The 17,834-nt window shown below is 35.7% G+C and overlaps 2 protein-coding genes across 4 annotated transcripts in view; both read left to right on the top strand.

Moving 5' to 3' along the window:
* LOC127864552 (zinc finger protein 227-like) overlaps positions 1–12,405 on the top strand; it is a 174,796-nt gene extending 162,391 nt beyond the window's left edge. For all 3 annotated transcript variants that reach the window (XM_052404291.1, XM_052404293.1, XM_052404292.1), the window contains exon 9: positions 11,598–12,405. In XM_052404291.1, coding sequence (XP_052260251.1) covers positions 11,598–11,930 — 333 coding nt within the window. In that variant the 3' untranslated portion in view covers positions 11,931–12,405. The remainder of the gene's footprint in view (positions 1–11,597) is intronic.
* The window catches only part of LOC127864550 (uncharacterized), a 190,362-nt gene that overhangs the window by 67,810 nt on the left and 104,718 nt on the right, over positions 1–17,834 (top strand). The gene's annotated exons all lie outside the window — the stretch shown is intronic.

The raw sequence follows: 17,834 nt of genomic DNA, 5'->3' as shown, positions 1-17,834 counted from the left end.
ATGCATCATCTATCTAACAGTCTACACGGGCATTTAATTTTGATTACCCCACAGAGGGGGCATTCAACATTGTATGCGTGTGTCTTGCCCACAACACGTCTGTTCACACTAATGCTTGTTATTTCAATTAAACTTTAACTACTGGGTGGATCTCCCACACATTTAACAGTTTAATGACTTTAATGTGTAAATGATCATAGACAAAAGGAATTGGGATTTAAAGGAGTTTGGGCAGGAATATGGTTCTTTGTTTGTTTTGCAAATAATGAAGCTTTCAATTTAACTTAAATTTGGATAGAATTATGGCTGTTTTTCTGTTGTACCACTATGAAATATATAGTCACACCGTTTAACTACTGGGTTGATCTTGTGCAAGTTTTCACAGTTCAGTAACCTTTTTTAGCTCACCTGTCACGAAGTGACATGATGAGCTTATGTGACCGCGTGATGTCCGGCGTCCGTATGTGCGTGCGTGCGTGTGTGCGTCCGTCAACAATTTGTGTAGACAGTAGAGGTCACAGTTTTCATCCAATCTTTATGAAATTTGGCCAGAATATAAATCTTGATAAAATCTGGGTTGAGATTGTATTAGGGTCATCTGAGGTCAAAAACTAGGTCACTAGGTCAAATCATAGAAAAACTTTGTGAAGACAATAGAGGTCATAGTTTTCATATGATCTTAATGAATTATAGTCAATGTTTATCTTGATAATATCTGATTTTGGATCGTATATTGGTCATCTGGGGTCAAAAATTAGGTCATCGGGCCAATTCTAGTAAAACCTTGTGTAGATGAAACAGGTCACGGTTTTCATCACGTCTTATTGCAATTTTGTCTTAATTAATGAAGTTTGGCTTGGGATTATATATGGGTCTAATTAAAAGGGTTCATGAAGCAAGTTTAGTCAGGTCAGCGATTCAGGGCAATCGTGGCCCTCTTGTTTTCTGAATGTAATTGTTATGACAGGAACTGTTGCTGCAACAAGTTTTGGCAGAGTTAGGGCCCTTGGCCGGTTTTCCTTTATGGAATATATAGTCCGAATTTCGTGTTTAATTCCTCGTTTTGCTTGGCAGATTGTGTTTAGACTTTCAGGCTGATTGCCCTAAGTGTGTACATGATTGTTAAAAGAGTAATGTCAACTGCAGCAGTTTTGGCTGAATTTTGGCATATTTTCTGTTTATCTGCTGTAGCATTAATTATTGATATGATGGAAATTTATGGTTAATAAACAAAAACCTGACGTTATGGTTTTTAAAAAAGGAGGAAGACTTAGACAAAATATGAGATTCCTATATGATGACAACGTTTTAAAAATTGTTGATAACTACGTATTTGGGGTTTGACTTTTCCTCAGGAGGCTCTTTTTTCCAAAACGTTTGATAAGCTGTGTGGACAAACTTGAAAAGCTTTGTTAAAATTCAGACAATATTTGTTGAAATTTTATAATCTTACAATACAGCACAGGTTAGAAAGGTTTGATAAATTAATTTACCCGTTTTTAAGTTATGACTATCGAAATATGGGATTTACAGAGCAATATAAAGATAAAGAACGAATACATTTAAACTATTGCAAAGTATTATTAGGAGTCCGAAGGCAAACACATAATAACTTAATATATGGAAAACTAGGAAAAACATCTCTTTGTGTCAGACATAGCATTAATGTGATTAGATATTGGTTTAACATAGTAAACACACGTGATATTAAATATGTAAAACGTGTTTATTATATTATGTTCCAATAATTAGAAACATACTAGTACCCCAATAACAGATGATCTTGGGTCTACATGGTAAAAAGTCTATTAGGTAATTGTGGTGTTAACGATATGTTGCTTAATCAGGGGTAGGAATGAACTTGAAATTGATTTTTTTTAGAGTAAGAGTTACAGATAAGTTTATACAAAATTTGAAAACCGAAATGAGTGAATCAACAAGAGCAAATCCTTTTAAAGTGATGTAAACATTCCAAAGTACAGAATTACCCTCTTTATATTCTCTGCACATAGGCTTTAAATTGAAACGGGTAGATGTCAAAAACAAATAGCTATTCCTTATGAAGAAAGAAAATGTCCTTTATGCAATGTTTTAGAAAATGAAAACCACTTTGTTATGGGTAGTACAGTATTTACTGGTGTAAGAAAAGCTTATTTAAAACCATGTTATTCCATAAGACCAAATATATTAAAGTCTATAGACTTATGGACCTCTCAAAATATTAATTTTGTTAAACAATTACTAGTAGCTATGTTTATTTATAAAGCATCGGAAATAGGAGATACTTATGTTACATATTACGATTAGGGTAAGATTTTTGGTATAGATTTATGCACAGCCTCTCGCTGTATAATGTCTTCTCTAAAATACCCAATACTTTTTTCCCCCGCCATAGGCGGAGGGATATTGTTTTGGCGTTGTCCGTCCGTCTCCTCGTCCTTCCGTCAGGCACTTTTGTGTCCGGAGCCATATCTTTGAAGTGCTTTGGCGGATTTCATTGAAACTTGGTACGAGTATATATATGGATAAGAGGATGATGCACGCCAAATGGAATTTTACACGATCTGTTAATAACGGAATTATGGCTCTTTTTACCTTGAAAAAATGCTCACTTTTGTGTCCGGAGCCTTATCTTGGAAGTGCTTTGGCGGATTTCATTGTAACTTTGTATGAGTATAGATATATATTTATTTATATGGATAAGAGGATGATGCACGCCAAATGACATTGTACACCATTCGTTAATAACGGAGTTATTGCCCTTTGTATCTAGAAAACATACGATTTAATATAAGCAAAGAGCTTCATCTCCATGAACACTTGAGCCAGAGTCATGAAACTTGCCATAGTTGTTCTCTATTATCTGGGGGTGCTTCATACTCAACTCGCCATAATCCTAGGGGCTAAGGTCAATGTCACACATTGAGGTCAAAGGTCATAAATTTGATTAATTATTCATTATTTAGTCATTCCTTTATTATGCACCAAGGGATTCTGTAATAACTGTCCACAATTGTTCTCCATTATCTAGCCGAGTGTCAAATATAAGATCCATGTTGCTTGGGTCATGGTCAATGTCACACACAAAGGTCAAAATCACACATTTTGATTTAATATTCCTTATTTGGTAAGGATTCTACTATACTAAAATGGATTCTCAAAATGTCCTGATCTAATCAATTATTCTTAATTATCAGGCACAACCCTTCACTTATACCTTTTCTTGTAGTTCTAAACCCATCCATAAACAAAATGTATTTGGCGGGGGATATCAAAACAACGAATTTGCTTGTTTTACAATGTACCGATTTATTTTTGATGTTTTTGTCCAAACATATGTTGTTTGGGCGTCAGTATCTGTGACATATTTCTAGTTGATATAACTGAAATGTGTTCTATATAATCATTCTGGCATGAAAAGATTTCTCACCTGTTGTGAAACTGATTGAGTTTTTATTTAAAATTTGTTAGTAATTCAAGGGTGTGAAGTACTGTACTATTTGACATGAATAAAACTTAAACATTAAGAACAAATTGCTAATTCTGTTTATGCTGTAATAAATATTGTATGATCATTGTAGCTGGTTAGTTTTGTAAATGCATTCTTTAAACTGTTACTGTCAGAATTGGATGTTGCCATTAATAACAAGTATATAAGATATCATGTTTTCTTGTTTATCAATCTTTTTAATCTGTTGGTTGTTTATAGTAAGATTCTATGCAATTCAGATCTATAAGGTAGGCAAACCGAGCCGCTTTGTGGATGCCCAGAATAAGGCCACCTCTAACTGGATAAAATATGTGAACTGTGCAATGAAGGAGGCAGATAAGAACCTTTTAGCATTTCAGTATAAAGGAGGCATCTATTACTGTACATTGAAGCCCGTTTCATCAGGTACATACATATTTTATAACTAAAGATATGAAGATTCAATGTAGTTCACCTTTGCACAAGGCCTCACCAAAATTAAATACCTAAGAGAATTAAATAAATAGTTGGACATTGGATCTATTATTCCAACTTATTCCCAATTCTGAGTGCTGTCTAAGAAGCACTCAAAGTCCTCGCCTCAGGTCTAGAAAGACTTTATATACGTAAACATATACACAACACTGAATGTCAGGTGAACTCAAGAAATTTGAAAAAACTAACTTCTTATTATGTCTGGTTGGGAATGAAGTCATGTCGCAACGATAGTGAACACGTGCCTTTCTACCATTTCATTTAAAGCATACAACTTTAAAACAAAATATTAAGAAAAAAAATTAAATAACCAAAACGTTCAGCTTGCCCTCTCCTATATTTTAGTCTCAGAATAAAACCTTGAGAAAAAAAGAATAACCAATAATGTTGTGTAATACAATTAACACATATGCACAGGCCTAGTGAAGAATTTTAGTGTTTCTTAAAAACAGGGTTAACAATTGCTTAATTTCGTATAGATAACTTGTTCATATTTCTATTTCTACAGGAGAGGAACTGCTTGTCTGGTACGGAGATGAATTCGTCAGAGAACTAGGCCTTATCAGAGACGATATCTTTTGCAGTTATTCCAGTAAAAACAGTGGCCACACAAGCATGAGAATACATACAGGAGAGAGACAGTTGAAGTGTGAAGTGTGTGAATATGCATGTTACTATCATAGTGACTTTAAGAGACATATGAGGAAACATACAGGAGAAAGACCATACAAGTGTAAAGTGTGTGGTTATGCATTCAAAACAATCGGTAATTTGACAGATCACATGAGGATACATACAAAAGAAAGATCGTTCATGTGTGAGGTGTGTGGTTATGCATGTAATGAGATAGGTAACTTGACGAGACACATGAGGATACATACAGAAGAAAGACCTTTCAAGTGTGAGGTGTGTGGTGAAGCATTCAAACAGAGTGGTCATTTGAGAGATCACATGAGGAGACATACAGGAGAAAAACCGTTCAAGTGTGAGGTGTGTGGTTCTGCATTTAACGAGAGTGGTTGCTTGAAGAAACACATGAGGATTCATACAGGAGAACGACCGTACAAGTGTGAGGTGTGTGATGAAGCATTCAAACAGAGTGGTCACTTGAGAGATCACATGAGGATACATACAGAAGAAAGACCGTTCAAGTGTGAGGTGTGTGGTGAAGCATTCAAACAGATTGGTCACTTGTCAAGACACATGAGGATTCATACAGGAGAGAGACCGTTCAAGTGAGAGGCATGTGGTGAAGCATTCAAACATGGTGGTCACTTGATAGATCACATGAAGATTAATACAGGAGAAAGACCGCACAAGTGTGAAGTGTGTGGATATGCATGTAACAATAGTGGTACCTTGAAGACACACATGCGAACACATACAGGAGAAAGACCGTACAAGTGTGAGGTTTGTGGTTATGGATGTTCCTTTGAATCTCAGGTGAGCGACTTTGGGCCTTTCAGGCCCTCTTGTTATAATTAATTCTCATGTACCTTAATATTGATTGCAGGTGTCAGCAGGGGACCCTCTTAAAGCTGACCATACATTGCCAGAATGCCTTGAAATCAAACGTTCCAAAATAATTGGAGCTGGTCTTGGAGTGTTTTCCAAGGTAGGACAAGAATCCAGAATCATGTTTGGACCATATGGGGGCGATATCATCACAGACAACCCCAATTCAGGATATTGCTGGCAGGTATAGATTGCTTCAAAAGATCCTTAGCTTGATGTATAAACACTTATTTTTTTATTTGATGTGAGATGCAAAAGTAATGTAACAAAGTAAAACATGTTTAAAATAAAGATCTGCATTTGCTACAACACGTGCCCACAACACGTCTGTTCACACTAATGCTTGTTATTTCAATTAAACTTTAACTACTGGGTGGATCTCCCACACATTTAACAGTTTAATGACTTTAATGTGTAAATGATCATAGACAAAAGGAATTGGGATTTAAAGGAGTTTGGGCAGGAATATGGTTCTTTGTTTGTTTTGCAAATAATGAAGCTTGTGTTTTCAATTTAACTTAAATTTGGATAGAATTATGGCTGTTTTTCTGTTGTACCACTATGAAATATATAGTCACACCGTTTAACTACTGGGTTGATCTTGTGCAAGTTTTCACAGTTCAGTAACCTTTTTTAGCTCACCTGTCACGAAGTGACATGATGAGCTTATGTGACCGCGTGATGTCCGGCGTCCGTATGTGCGTGCGTGCGTGTGTGCGTCCGTCAACAATTTGTGTAGACAGTAGAGGTCACAGTTTTCATCCAATCTTTATGAAATTTGGCCAGAATATAAATCTTGATAAAATCTGGGTTGAGATTGTATTAGGGTCATCTGAGGTCAAAAACTAGGTCACTAGGTCAAATCATAGAAAAACTTTGTGAAGACAATAGAGGTCATAGTTTTCATATGATCTTAATGAATTATAGTCAATGTTTATCTTGATAATATCTGATTTTGGATCGTATATTGGTCATCTGGGGTCAAAAATTAGGTCACCGGGCCAATTCTAGTAAAACCTTGTGTAGATGAAACAGGTCACGGTTTTCATCACGTCTTATTGCAATTTTGTCTTAATTAATGAAGTTTGGCTTGGGATTATATATGGGTCTAATTAAAAGGGTTCATGAAGCAAGTTTAGTCAGGTCAGCGATTCAGGGCAATCGTGGCCCTCTTGTTTTCTGAATGTAATTGTTATGACAGGAACTGTTGCTGCAACAAGTTTTGGCAGAGTTAGGGCCTTTGGCCGGTTTTCCTTTATGGAATATATAGTCCGAATTTCGTGTTTAATTCCTCGTTTTGCTTGGCAGATTGTGTTTAGACTTTCAGGCTGATTGCCCTAAGTGTGTACATGATTGTTAAAAGAGTAATGTCAACTGCAGCAGTTTTGGCTGAATTTTGGCATATTTTCTGTTTATCTGCTGTAGCATTAATTATTGATATGATGGAAATTTATGGTTAATACACAAAAACCTGACGTTATGGTTTTTAAAAAAGGAGGAAGACTTAGACAAAATATGAGATTCCTATATGATGACAACGTTTTAAAAATTGTTGATAACTACGTATTTGGGGTTTGACTTTTCCTCAGGAGGCTCTTTTTTCCAAAACGTTTGATAAGCTGTGTGGACAAACTTGAAAAGCTTTGTTAAAATTCAGACAATATTTGTTGAAATTTTATAATCTTACAATACAGCACAGGTTAGAAAGGTTTGATAAATTAATTTACCCGTTTTTAAGTTATGACTATCGAAATATGGGATTTACAGAGCAATATAAAGATAAAGAACGAATACATTTAAACTATTGCAAAGTATTATTAGGAGTCCGAAGGCAAACACAGAATAACTTAATATATGGAAAACTAGGAAAAACATCTCTTTGTGTCAGACATAGCATTAATGTGATTAGATATTGGTTTAACATAGTAAACACACGTGATATTAAATATGTAAAACGTGTTTATTATATTATGTTCCAATAATTAGAAACATACTAGTACCCCAATAATTATAGGTTATTAGACGTTTCACTGTACAATACGGAGATATATTTGGACGAGCACACAGTTTAAGTCATATTGGACGAGCCGTTAGGCGAGTCCAATATGACTTGAAACTGTGTGCGAGTCCAAATATATCACGTATTGTACAGTTTAAACGTCTAATAATCTTTTTATTCTATATCCCTTTCTTACGCTCTTTTGTTTCTTCTTTAAAACATATACCAAACCAGCTTTCCGTATTTTTATTTTCATTCATCTGATTACGCAATTTATGACGTATCTCGTGTGACGTCATTTCTCTGACGAAACATACTAGTATAAGCAAGACTTTCTGCATTTTAAGGACAACACTAATCACTATGGACGTGTTTGTGTTTAACAGTAAATTAATCATAATATTTTTTTAAATCATCGAACGAATCCAAAACGTATTTCGGATTGTGTGTTTGTAATGCATAATTGTTAACTTCGATAGGAATAAAACAACTCGCTCCGACAGAATTACGAATTCGTAAATCGTGTTTTGGGTCAGAATGGTTAGCATGGGATACAAACGCTATCAAAGAAAGTGTGGATTTAAATACATTTCGATAAAGGGATGGAAGAACAGAATATGGAAGGGCATATCATTTAACTGTGTTGCTATAAGCATTGGATTAAAGCTGTCATTGAGGTTAATAAAATAGAGTTTTTGTTTTGCTGTTGCATTTGTTTTTCAATTTCAAACAATAACAATATCACTTGCTGTTGCATTTGTTTTTAATTTCTAACATTTATCCAATTTATTTATTAAAGAAATACAATCTAAATATCGCCTGTGTGAATCGAATATTGTACATTCGGATACTTTTTCTCGGTAACGGCTTTTATCGTTATAAAACAATTGCTTAGTGCACTTGTACTCAACTGTCCAATATGGAAAAAATACAGACTTTTTGGATCCAATACCGGAATATATTGGACGGTCACGTGGTACTTATGAAGAATGCCCATTGGATGAATTTATTGGATATAGAATAACAGATGATCTTGGGTCTACATGGTAAAAAGTCTATTAGGTAATTGTGGTGTTAACGATATGTTGCTTAATCAGGGGTAGGAATGAACTTGAAATTGATTTTTTTTAGAGTAAGAGTTACAGATAAGTTTATACAAAATTTGAAAACCGAAATGAGTGAATCAACAAGAGCAAATCCTTTTAAAGTGATGTAAACATTCCAAAGTACAGAATTACCCTCTTTATATTCTCTGCACATAGGCTTTAAATTGAAACGGGTAGATGTCAAAAACAAATAGCTATTCCTTATGAAGAAAGAAAATGTCCTTTATGCAATGTTTTAGAAAATGAAAACCACTTTGTTATGGGTAGTACAGTATTTACTGGTGTAAGAAAAGCTTATTTAAAACCATGTTATTCCATAAGACCAAATATATTAAAGTCTATAGACTTATGGACCTCTCAAAATATTAATTTTGTTAAACAATTACTAGTAGCTATGTTTATTTATAAAGCATCGGAAATAGGAGATACTTATGTTACATATTACGATTAGGGTAAGATTTTTGGTATAGATTTATGCACAGCCTCTCGCTGTATAATGTCTTCTCTAAAATACCCAATACTTTTTTCCCCCGCCATAGGCGGAGGGATATTGTTTTGGCGTTGTCCGTCCGTCTCCTCGTCCTTCCGTCCGGCACTTTTGTGTCCGGAGCCATATCTTTGAAGTGCTTTGGCGGATTTCATTGAAACTTGGTACGAGTATATATATGGATAAGAGGATGATGCACGCCAAATGGAATTTTACACGATCTGTTAATAACGGAATTATGGCTCTTTGTATCTTGAAAAAATGCTCACTTTTGTGTCCGGAGCCTTATCTTGGAAGTGCTTTGGCGGATTTCATTGTAACTTTGTATGAGTATAGATATATATTTATTTATATGGATAAGAGGATGATGCACGCCAAATGAATTTGTACACCATTCGTTAATAACGGAGTTATTGCCCTTTGTATCTAGAAAACATACGATTTAATATAAGCAAAGAGCTTCATCTCCATGAACACTTGAGCCAGAGTCATGAAACTTGCCATAGTTGTTCTCTATTATCTGGGGGTGCTTCATACTCAACTCGCCATAATCCTAGGGGCTAAGGTCAATGTCACACATTGAGGTCAAAGGTCATAAATTTGATTAATTATTCATTATTTAGTCATTCCTTTATTATGCACCAAGGGATTCTGTAATAACTGTCCACAATTGTTCTCCATTATCTAGCCGAGTGTCAAATATAAGATCCATGTTGCTTGGGTCATGGTCAATGTCACACACAAAGGTCAAAATCACACATTTTGATTTAATATTCCTTATTTGGTAAGGATTCTACTATACTAAAATGGATTCTCAAAATGTCCTGATCTAATCAATTATTCTTAATTATCAGGCACAACCCTTCACTTATACCTTTTCTTGTAGTTCTAAACCCATCCATAAACAAAATGTATTTGGCGGGGATATCAAAACAACGAATTTGCTTGTTTTACAATGTACCGATTTATTTTTGATGTTTTTGTCCAAACATATGTTGTTTGGGCGTCAGTATCTGTGACATATTTCTAGTTGATATAACTGAAATGTGTTCTATATAATCATTCTGGCATGAAAAGATTTCTCACCTGTTGTGAAACTGATTGAGTTTTTATTTAAAATTTGTTAGTAATTCAAGGGTGTGAAGTACTGTACTATTTGACATGAATAAAACTTAAACATTAAGAACAAATTGCTAATTCTGTTTATGCTGTAGAAAGTATTGTATGATCATTGTAGCTGGTTAGTTTTGTAAATGCATTCTTTAAACTGTTACTGTCAGAATTGGATGTTGCCATTAATAACAAGTATATAAGATATCATGTTTTCTTGTTTATCAATCTTTTTAATCTGTTGGTTGTTTATAGTAAGATTCTATGCAATTCAGATCTATAAGGTAGGCAAACCGAGCCGCTTTGTGGATGCCCAGAATAAGGCCACCTCTAACTGGATGAGATATGTGAACTGTGCAATGAAGGAGGCAGATAAGAACCTTTTAGCATTTCAGTATAAAGGAGGCATCTATTACTGTACATTGAAGCCCGTTTCATCAGGTACATACATATTTTATAACTAAAGATATGAAGATTCAATGTAGTTCACCTTTGCACAAGGCCTCACCAAAATTAAATACCTAAGAGAATTAAATAAATAGTTGGACATTGGATCTATTATTCCAACTTATTCCCAATTCTGAGTGCTGTCTAAGACGCACTCAAAGTCCTCGCCTCAGGTCTAGAAAGACTTTATATACGTAAACATATACACAACACTGAATGTCAGGTGAACTCAAGAAATTTAAAAAAACTAACTTCTTATTATGTCTGGTTGGGAATGAAGTCATGTCGCAACGATAGTGAACACGTGCCTTTCTACCATTTCATTTAAAGCATACAACTTTAAAACAAAATATTAAGAAAAAAAATTAAATAACCAAAACGTTCAGCTTGCCCTCTCCTATATTTTAGTCTCAGAATAAAACCTTGAGAAAAAAAGAATAACCAATAATGTTGTGTAATACAATTAACACATATGCACAGGCCTAGTGAAGAATTTTAGTGTTTCTTAAAAACAGGGTTAACAATTGCTTAATTTCGTATAGATAACTTGTTCATATTTCTATTTCTACAGGAGAGGAACTGCTTGTCTGGTACGGAGATGAATTCGTCAGAGAACTAGGCCTTATCAGAGACGATATCTTTTGCAGTTATTCCAGTAAAAACAGTGGCCACACAAGCATGAGAATACATACAGGAGAGAGACAGTTGAAGTGTGAAGTGTGTGAATATGCATGTTACTATCATAGTGACTTTAAGAGACATATGAGGAAACATACAGGAGAAAGACCATACAAGTGTAAAGTGTGTGGTTATGCATTCAAAACAATCGGTAATTTGACAGATCACATGAGGATACATACAAAAGAAAGATCGTTCATGTGTGAGGTGTGTGGTTATGCATGTAATGAGATAGGTAACTTGACGAGACACATGAGGATACATACAGAAGAAAGACCTTTCAAGTGTGAGGTGTGTGGTGAAGCATTCAAACAGAGTGGTCATTTGAGAGATCACATGAGGAGACATACAGGAGAAAAACCGTTCAAGTGTGAGGTGTGTGGTTCTGCATTTAATGAGAGTGGTGGCTTGAAGAAACACATGAGGATTCATACAGGAGAACGACCGTACAAGTGTGAGGTGTGTGATGAAGCATTCAAACAGAGTGGTCACTTGAGAGATCACATGAGGATACATACAGAAGAAAGACCGTTCAAGTGTGAGGTGTGTGGTGAAGCATTCAAACAGATTGGTCACTTGTCAAGACACATGAGGATTCATACAGGAGAGAGACCGTTCAAGTGAGAGGCATGTGGTGAAGCATTCAAACAGGGTGGTCACTTGATAGATCACATGAAGATTAATACAGGAGAAAGACCGCACAAGTGTGAAGTGTGTGGATATGCATGTAACAATAGTGGTACCTTGAAGACACACATGCGAACACATACAGGAGAAAGACCGTACAAGTGTGAGGTTTGTGGTTATGGATGTAACCGGAATGGTGACTTGAAGACACACATGAGGATACATACAGGAGAAAGACCGTATAAGTGTGAGGTGTGTGATTATGCATGTAACAAGAATAGTAACTTGACCGATCACATGAGGATACATACAAGAGAAAGACCCTACAAGTGTGAGGTGTGTGGTTATGCATGTAACCGGAATGGTTACTTGAAGAAACATATGAGGATACATACAGGAGAGAAAGTTGTCTTAAAATAATTATACAGTGTGTCAATAAGTATATGTTTAATAAATTAAATGCTGTAACTAATATCTGTTTATTTCAGGTTGCAAAGTATTTTGACACATTTATGTTTAGATCATAGTGCCATTTTTACATTTCTTCAAACTCAATTAATTAGGTTTAATGATTTCATGCCGTAAATGAAATATTGAATGGTAAACAATGAAATAAAATATGAATCTAAAATAAATAAAATGCAAGAAAATCATGTTGTGAAGTGCTTAAGAATACTGTAAAACCATTTATATTTGTCAGTATGAAATGTTGGAGTTTTCAAAAAATGACTAGTTAGCCATTACTTTAATTTGATGGTTTTTGGTTTTTAAAAATGCGTATGTCATTTTTCCGTTTTCCTTGTAATAATTGACCGCGATAAATCGCGATGGAAGAGAGGCTGGTAAATTAGAAGACACTTGCATGAGGTCACAAAATCAACTTTTTCATTTGTTATGAGGTTATAGTAACAGGATCTACTTATTGCATGCCAATTAACTTCTTCATTGATTTATTTGCGGATAAGTGGTACTGAATGTCTGTTAAGGAGTGTTTAAAGCGATGAAGACAATTTCCAATTAGTCTTATTCATTTACAACCAAGGCCAAACAGACTACAATCTTATCTTAATTGGCACCAATCAGAGAAGGTGTGAACATTATAGGTTGTAATGACTATTATAAGTGTAAGTGTAAGAACAGTATATATTGTTAAGCAGGCAACATTCAATAAAAACACAATTGGTAACTAGCAAATGGCGCGGCAGAGGCCGACGCATATCCCCACGAAGCATGTTTGACCCAGGGGTGATTCACTTCTACTGAACATCTCTTTTGACATTACGGTCAATCTAAACTATGAATGGCCCTATTACTAACCCTGGGGCGCCCCGCCCACATAGACCACACCCACCCAAAATTGCCTTTTACTATAACTTCTTCATTTCTCCACCGATTCACTTCTAATTGATACTGAACTTTTCTTATGACAATACGGTCAATCTCAACTATGCATGACCCCATTACCAACCCTGGGGCGCCCCTAGGTCAAACATGCGGCGTGGGGATACGCATCAGCCTCTGCCGCGCCATTTCTAGTTGTTATTTGATATTGGGCATAATTATTTATTATGCCCCCCTTCGAAGAAGAGGGGGTATATTGCTTTGCTCATGTCGGTCTGTTGGTCCGTCCACCAGGTGGTTTCCGGAGGATAACTCAAGAACGCTTGGGCCTAGGATCATGAAACTTCATAGGTACATTGATCATGACTCGTAGATGCCCCCTATTGATTTTGAGATCACTAGGTCAAAGGTCAAGGTCACGGTGACCCGAAATAGTAAAAGGGTTTCCGGATGATAACTCATGAACGCTTAGGCCTAGGATCATGAAACTTGATAGGTAGATTGATCATGACTCGCAGATGACCCCTATTGATTTTCAGGTCACTAGGTCAAAGGTCAAGGTCACAGTGATCCGAAATAGTAAAATGGTTTCCGGATGATAACTCAAGAACGCTTAGGCCTAGGATCATGAAACTTGATAGGTAGAATAATCATGACTAGCAGATGACCCCTATTGATTTTCAGGTCACTAGGTCAAAGGTCAAGGTCACGGTGACCCGAAATAGTAAAATGGTTTCCGGATGATAACTCAAGAACGCTTATGCATAGGATCATGAAACTTCGTAGGTAGATTGATAATGGCTGGCAGATGACTCGTATTGATTTTCAGGTCACTAGGTCAAAGGTCAAGGTCACGGTGACCCGAAATAAAAAATGGTTTCTGGATGATAACTCAAGAACGCTTATGGCTAGAATCATGAAACTTGATAGGTACATTGATCATGACTGGCAGACGACCCCTATAGATTTTCAGGTCACTAGGTCAAAGGTCATGGTCACAGTGACAAAAAACATATTCACACAATGGCTGTCACTACAACGGAGAGCCCATATGGGGGGGCATGCATGTTTTACAAACAGCCCTTGTTACAATTTAAATTTGCCAATCGGTCTACTGACGAAATATAAGAAAATCAATGCTCAGGGAATAATAAAGATTTCACAGTAACTGAATTATAATGCACAATTGCATTCTAAGTAAGAAAATAGTGTTAAATCTGTTATTTAATACCAAATGGAATCTTTTCAATTCGGGTTCATACTTTTTTACAAAAAGAAGTATAAAATCATATATAAACCAGTTTTGGATTCTGCACACTTCTGAAACCTGTAGGACGAATTCGACAGTGGAAGTAGAATGTCTTACTGACATTTGGGTACTGTCAAAAACATAACCTAACTAAAATTATTCTTTAAATGCAATTAACTACTGTTTCCAGCATATCTTACGGACGGGCACTTTGGAGGTCCTGCAGCGTTTGGATCCTGATATTGTGTATCAGAAAATTTTCTTTTTGTGGTTAATATTTTAAAATTGCATGACAGTCATTCACCTGTTTGCCTTGTAATCCTTGTTAGAAACTAACCTTTTCAGTTTTGGCCATGGTTGCCCAGCCTCCTGTCAATACTTCTTTTAAAGATTGAGCTTTCTCAGAAAGTATTTTGGCTCACCACTAATTTTAGAGGTCATTGGCCGTTGGTCACTGCTTATTTCAATCCCTGTTTTAGAGGTGGTTAATATTCTAAGCGTTGTAAAAAGGCTGTTCTTCACAGTGTCTGTCTGTTACACTCTTTCCAGGTCTGAGATTGTGACTGTAAATAAAGGAGAACCAAATGAATTGTGGCCCATTTACCATACACTTTTTATCTTGAGAAAGTTAAAACTACAAATGGTTCATTTATAATAAGATTATGTGTTTAGTTCACCAGAGCGCATTGGGCTGGTGGGAGGCTTTAAGAAGCCCTGTCTTCTGTGATCTGTAATTCCGTGCATGGGATGCATCTGTTAACTTTTTCTTAACACTTCTCCTGAAATGTTGGCTAAATCAGGGTTCGCACAGGGCTTGAAAAGTTCTTGAAAACGAGTCCTAGGCTTGAAAAGCCCTTGAACAAAGGTTGGCCTTGATAAAGTGCTTGAAAAGTGCTTATTTCATGTGAAAAAGCCTTGAAAATGTTTATTTCTGCTGAAAATTACTTTTATCTCCGCTTTAATTATAAACTTAAATCAATCTTAAGGGAAATATTACGACCAAATCAGACCGAAAATGGCCGCCATTTTACTATTGGCTTGCGCAATCCAATAATCCGGGGCATTGGAAAGCTTAATTACAGGTAAGCATTAAAATAGGAAGCGTCATTATGATTAGGAGCATGGGTAGCACAGCACTGTACTTTTCTGACAATTTTGTAATTTTCTAGCAACAGATTAACAGTCCGCGTGCATTTCGTGTAAAACGAGAGAAAATAAGAATTCATGTACATCATGTCATTCTTCCTCGGGGAAAGCATGTACTGTAAATTTGAATGCTGAATAAAACTTTGTGGGGCATGGAATAGTTATTAAGACATGTCAGTATTGACGTAAAACTGTAAATCTATTATGTTGGAAAAGTTGGGTTATTGTTTGTCGCGTTACACACGCGTGAATGTGATGAAAAATGAATGCGAATAAAACCTGGACCAAACCGGAAAAAACTTAAGAAGTCCCTGTTCAAACCTACGGTTACCTGCAAAAATGACCAAATACCTTAACCAGTCCAACATAAGTTTCCAATATAGAAGTGCACAAACACAGACAAATAAATGTTTGCATACTTCATTCCAACATTTTATTTAATTGTAAATAACTAATGCTTCACCGTTCATATATGCCGTTAGCGACTTTTTGTTGTTTCGCCAACGGCCCCTTCAGTCTGTTAGATTATAGGGTGTAGTTTTCTGAAATACAAAAATGGCGGCTATTATGATTATTTACGATTACGAAATGAATTATTCACAATTTAACAGCAAGGAAAGCGTTGTATCAATGTTTTACGCGCAGCAACTTTTTAATTTGAAATTTGGAGGTAAAAACTGCGCATTATACAAAGGAATGTACGGTAAACAAGAAAATCAATCTAAGAGCAAATGAAAAATGCTTTTTTTTAAGGAAACTAACGTACCGTTCTCGGCCTTAAAAATGAAAATTTGGCCTTAAAAAGTCAATGAAAAGTGCTTGAATTTAGGTTTGAGATTTCTGTTTGAACCATGTAAATGTGACCCTCGTTCTAAAATGTCTCATCATTTCAGTCTATTGCATGTGTAGGCCTCTAGAGCTTAACACACATTTCTATGAACATATTGAACAATTCTCCGATACCATGAGGTCACGGCTTCATATAATTATTGGTTTGTAACATCGTCTACTGATGCTAACTAAATTTTTAGCTCACCTGATTGCTCAGGTGAGCTTTTGTGACTAGTCTTTGTCCGTCGTATGTCCGTCCGTCCGTAAACATTTGCTCGTAAACACTCTAGAGGCCACATTTCTTGTCCCATCTTCATGAAACTTGGTCAGAAGCTTTGTCCCAATGAAATCTCGGCCGAGTTTGAAACTGGGTTGTGCCGGGTCAAAAACTAGGTAAAAAAAAAAGAAAAACCAATAACACGCCAGTTATCTCATCATAAATATAGACTAGTATAGTAAACAGAATTAAAAATATTCCCTTAAAGGAATTGTAACATTTGACATGTCATATCATATTGTGGTCCTCTACCAAGTTTTTAAGAATCATGCGGCTTGGGTTAAAACATTTCATGAACTGGAGCTATCATATTCTTGAAATCATAATGCCCTTAGATATGTTTTTCGGTATTCAACATCAAATTGTGGTTCTGTTTTTGCAAAACATGCTTATTTGGACCCGCTGTGTGTTTACTTGTTTCCTGTATATGTATAATATTAAATTTTTTCAAAGCTTCTCTTAAACCGCATGGCACATACCGGGTAGGTTTGGTATTTTTCCAGTAATATCGTTTTGTGGTCCTCAACTATATTTATTCAAATCATGTTCATGTGGTAGACATTGGTCCCTTGTTGAGGTTAACATGTTTGAATTATATGTCTGGATAGTTTGAAGGTGGTTGTGGTAGGTTAAAAAAACATGGTCACTAGGGTGTTAATGTTTCCTTAAATGGCTATTGTGAAACATAGTTAATACTGTAGAATATAATAAATGCAACGCTACTCAAATATTGTGCATCAATTGTTTATATTAAAGGGGCCTTTTCACGTATTGGTAAATTGACAAAATTATAAATAAAACTTGTTTCAGATTCGCATATGTTCGTTTTGAGTTGTGTTATTTGTGAGCAAACAGTAATACTGAACATTAACCATGCTCTAAATTATATGCATCCTTTGACGATTTAAAAACCTTAAAAGTTATAAAGCGTTGCAACGCGAAACGATTTAATAATTTGGAGAGTTCTGTTGTTGTCGTTATATTTTGTGATTGCTAATACGAGGATTGCTTATATAAAGTATAAAATTCTTCGATCATTGCATGTGCACGGTCGGAC

This window comes from Dreissena polymorpha, chromosome 1, assembly GCF_020536995.1.
Source record: "Dreissena polymorpha isolate Duluth1 chromosome 1, UMN_Dpol_1.0, whole genome shotgun sequence".
In the NCBI taxonomy this organism is placed as follows: domain Eukaryota; kingdom Metazoa; phylum Mollusca; class Bivalvia; order Myida; family Dreissenidae; genus Dreissena; species Dreissena polymorpha.
This window is presented reverse-complemented; position numbering and strand designations above follow the sequence as displayed.